The following is a 4301-nucleotide window of genomic DNA, read 5'->3' on the forward strand; positions in this document are numbered from 1 at the left end:
TACTTTAGAATTATTTAGATAATTAAAAGTAGCTCTATTAAAATAAGTTGATACTGAAATGTAAATTAGCTGATTTAAAAAAATAAAGAACAGAGAAAACTTAAATTGGTATTATATATTATTATATAGTATCATTTGGTGTATTGCACTCAAGAATATTATACATATTATACAATAAATCAACTTTCCTTATTTGAAAATATATTGATGGATTAATCCGAAAAAATGGATTTTTTTTAATTAAATCTCGCTTTGCGTGCAAACTTAGAAACCTATATAGAACCGCGCTTCGCGTGGAAAATTGTAAACCTCTGAACAATGAAAGGGAGATTTTAATATTAATAAACAAACGTTAATATATCGCTGAAAAAGTTTGTAAAACATATGCACATGTAGTGTAGAGTATGTAGATCATGAAGATGTGACCGCAGCACATATTTTATCGCAGTGTTTCGCAACTGTGATAGATTTCCTAACTTCGATTCCTATAGTCGTTAACTTTGACGCTTAATATCTGGTTTCGCAGAACTTTTTTCTGTCAGATTTTTTTATTTTATGCAAAAACGTGTCAAATGAGCTAATTTTAGCACATAGCACTAATCGGAAATGGTAGTTCTTTTAAATAATTACAAAAATCAGTAGATATATTAAAACTTTAATCTTCGCAGTCCTTATATTCTTCAGAATTTTTGCGTTATAAGTCTTTTAATAATAATTCTTCGCGACCAATGTTTATCAAACGTAATCTAACAATAAGTACGAGCCGCGAGGAGATTATTATGAGAGTTTGCGAAAATCATACGGTACAATATAACGACCAGCGAAAAGAACGATTTATCCAACTCTCTCTATTTTTACAAATTTGCCAATAGCAATATAACTTACAAATATTTAGTTAATTTTTTATGTTAGACACGAAAAGAATTACATATCAATTATCACACTGTAGTACAGTAAGATTCAATTACTACCTTATATTAATAACTTTAAGTAAATTGTACAAAAACTCAGATCAGATACCGAACAAAATCAGTTTTGAATGTCATTCGTAAACAGGCTCAAAGACAAAACAAAGATGACAGTTCTTAAGTCATATTACTAGGATCAGTGTCATTACCCGTAAAAAAAATGTTCAGAAAATACAATGGAGATTATTTTAACAGACATTCTCCACACAATTTCAATATAGCTTCTTACAGATTGAAACAAAAGAAGATATTTTCATTACAGTTGATGGGTACTTCAATATCTTACTTCACTGTTCTCTATTCTACAAGTACGAAATAATAATTGCAAAATAATTAAGATAGGTATGTATAAAAGTGAAAAAAATTTAAGAAAATAAGAGAGGAGAAAAAGAAGAAAAGGAAGAAAAATGTAAACTAATTTGATCAAAATTGTTTAACCCTTGATTTTGAGGTGTCGTTTCCTGTAAGTTTTGTTTCGATTCGAAAAAGATAAAAATTATTATTTAGATAAAAAATCAACATATTATAAAATATTTATATAAAAGAATATAAAATTTAAAATTTATATTAATAAATAACAACATTGAAATATATGTGTTAGAAGGGGTCATAGCGCATCTGCGAAGTCTAGTATCATATGATTCCCTCAAATGAAGTATGTATTTCTTTATGGAAAATAAATATCTGTTAGGAGCATTATTGCTATAATCAAATCAACCACTTAACCATACACTTTTTCTACAAAAATGAATACCATCATGTGTTTTTTTTCCCACAATAATATTTCCTCCTGCATTTAAATTAAAATAAGCAATTCGATTTAAAGTTTACATAAAAAAGTATCTTATTGTATTTTGAGCACGTTTATATTTTTAACTATAATAAAATAATTCAGTGACTCGCATAATAAATAAAATATTAAGTTACAATTTGTAGCAAATTGAATAATACAACGAGATCTATCAGAAAGAGCAATAGATTTTTCATATTATTGTAATCTTTTTATTTATAACAATTCAATGTTAGTATCATTAAAAATATAATATTATAATAATATATATTGTAATAAAAATTAAAAAAACGTTTAATTTGAAATCATATCAAGTTTTTCTTTGATTTTATACCTACATTTATTGTACAATATATATTTAGAAAAAGCTGATAATCTTCAAGAATTTTCTCACTAAATGAAAGAAATACTAATTTTAATTTAATACGATATATACAATTATTTTTTACAGTTTATATATGATATTTATGACTCAATATGATATTTATGACTCTAAAAATCAAATTTACTTAACAAGTATTTTCTTTTTGTATTATTATTATACTATTTACAATCAAAAATTCGTTTAGTATTATAAAAAAATAGAAATTGTATGAGAAAAATAATTATTTATATATGTTACATGTTGTATTAATATAAAAGGTCACATAAAAACCTTGAACATTTCTTTTAAAGTTCCCTTGAGTAGCGCTATAAAATTACTAATGTTTGAAAGCATTCCTTGAATTTTTTAACACATTCGTGTTAATTTAGCATAATGTTAATTTAGCATAATGTGATTATATTATTTAAAGATTTTTGTGATATTCATATTCAATGTTTTTTAGTGATAAAATGACATAATTTGAATAAATGAACAAGTAACATAAAAGTAATATTATTTTAAAACGTAAATTCTAAGCCAAATGAGTAAAATCCATGTTAATTGAACATATCATAGATGTTAATTTTCTGAAAAAATATGCTTTCATGGTTTGTTTACAAACTGTGTCAATGTTATCTTTCTTTGTATTTAATCTCTTACAAAATATTTGTGTTACTTTGTAACATATTCATTTTGTGTAAAATTAGTTAAAAATTTTAGTGGATCGTTTGGGACACGCAATTTATGACAAATTCAAAACGTTTTTCCAATTGTGTAAGTTTTGATTACAGAATTATTTTTCGCTACTTTAAATTATATTAGATAATTTACAATGCAATTTACAAGAAAATAGATGTTATAAAATATTCAGTCAAACGGGAGAATATGCAAATTATCAATGATTTTAGCAATCAAGTTTTTGTCTTCTTTCATCGTAAAATGAGGATCTATATCCAGTCTAAATATTTTCATCTCAATCGGATTCTCTTACTCGTTCTTGGTTTATGTTCATATTATCAATCAAATGTTCGAATTCGGATAAGCTTGTTTGGAATTCAGATAAGTAATGTTATTTTCCAAGTTAATATATTCTATATAATGTGCAAGATTTTAAATTGTATTATGTATACATGTATATTTATTAGGAATGTGTGGGTATCGAATTTCAGGAAAAATTTTTTGATCGGGATCCGAAACTCTATTCGAACCTGATATTTAATTCGGAACAATATTTTTCTGACGCTCCTAAATTTTTAAGTTTAGAAATGTTCCCATATATATATCATGTAATTAAATGCAAGAATTCATAAAGAAGAAAATCAGTTTGTGAAAAATTTTATTTTAAAATGAAGTGTACAAAGTATAACTTTTCGATTTCTGATATTAACTTTTTACATCATTATTACTTCGGTATTTATATCGTATGGCTGCAACAAAAAACAATCGTTCGCTTAAAACTTGAGTTTCAGGAATAGCGAGATACTGTCTAGTTATTGCTAATATCGGGAATCGTATAATGTTATACTTCCACCAAAAAATTATGTCGATTCATTTAGATATTATATTTTCTGCAAAATCTGTGCCTTTATTTCTTTATATATATGTGAAAAATGCAAATAAATTCGTTTCTTTTTCCTCTTTGGAACATCCAGAGTCTCATGAAAAAACTTTGCTAATTTATATTTCGGTTCGCTTATATAAAAAACAAAAATAAAAAGGATCATTTCAATAAATGTACACTATTAAAAACAAAATGTTAATATTAACTAAAGATGTATGATGGAATTTCTATGATGCGAAAGTATTAAGTTGACATGTAATAAGTGATAATACTACTGACAGTATCTAATAAATTTATTTCATTTTCAAAAATATTCCGTTTTAAACTGTTAACAGATCTTTGATTTCTTAACGAAAGACAATTTTTGAACTACGAGTATAATAACTTGGCATACGTCAATGTTTTGCATTTCATAAGAGATTCAAAACAGATCTTCAAAAGGAATATTGCATTCTATACATACACACAAACACACACACACACGCGCGCTCGCGCGCGCATTCATATAACGCACGCACACATATAGAAGTGGTGTTATAAATAATATATAATAATGTATGTATGTATGTATGTATGTATATATATATATATATATATATATATATATATATATATATA

At 25.3% G+C, this 4301-nt stretch overlaps 1 protein-coding gene across 1 annotated transcript in view; it reads left to right on the forward strand.

Annotated features, from left to right (window-relative positions):
* The window catches only part of LOC105619614, a 16950-nt gene extending 15663 nt beyond the window's left edge, over positions 1–1287 (forward strand). Inside the window, exon 6 of the mRNA XM_012201132.1 lies at positions 1231–1287. Within this exon, the coding sequence (XP_012056522.1) occupies positions 1231–1287 (57 nt within the window). The remainder of the gene's footprint in view (positions 1–1230) is intronic.
* Positions 1288–4301: the final 3014 nt, after the last annotated feature.

The sequence above is a fragment of the Atta cephalotes genome (genome assembly GCF_000143395.1).
Source record: "Atta cephalotes unplaced genomic scaffold scaffold00022, whole genome shotgun sequence".
In the NCBI taxonomy this organism is placed as follows: Eukaryota; Metazoa; Arthropoda; class Insecta; order Hymenoptera; family Formicidae; genus Atta; species Atta cephalotes.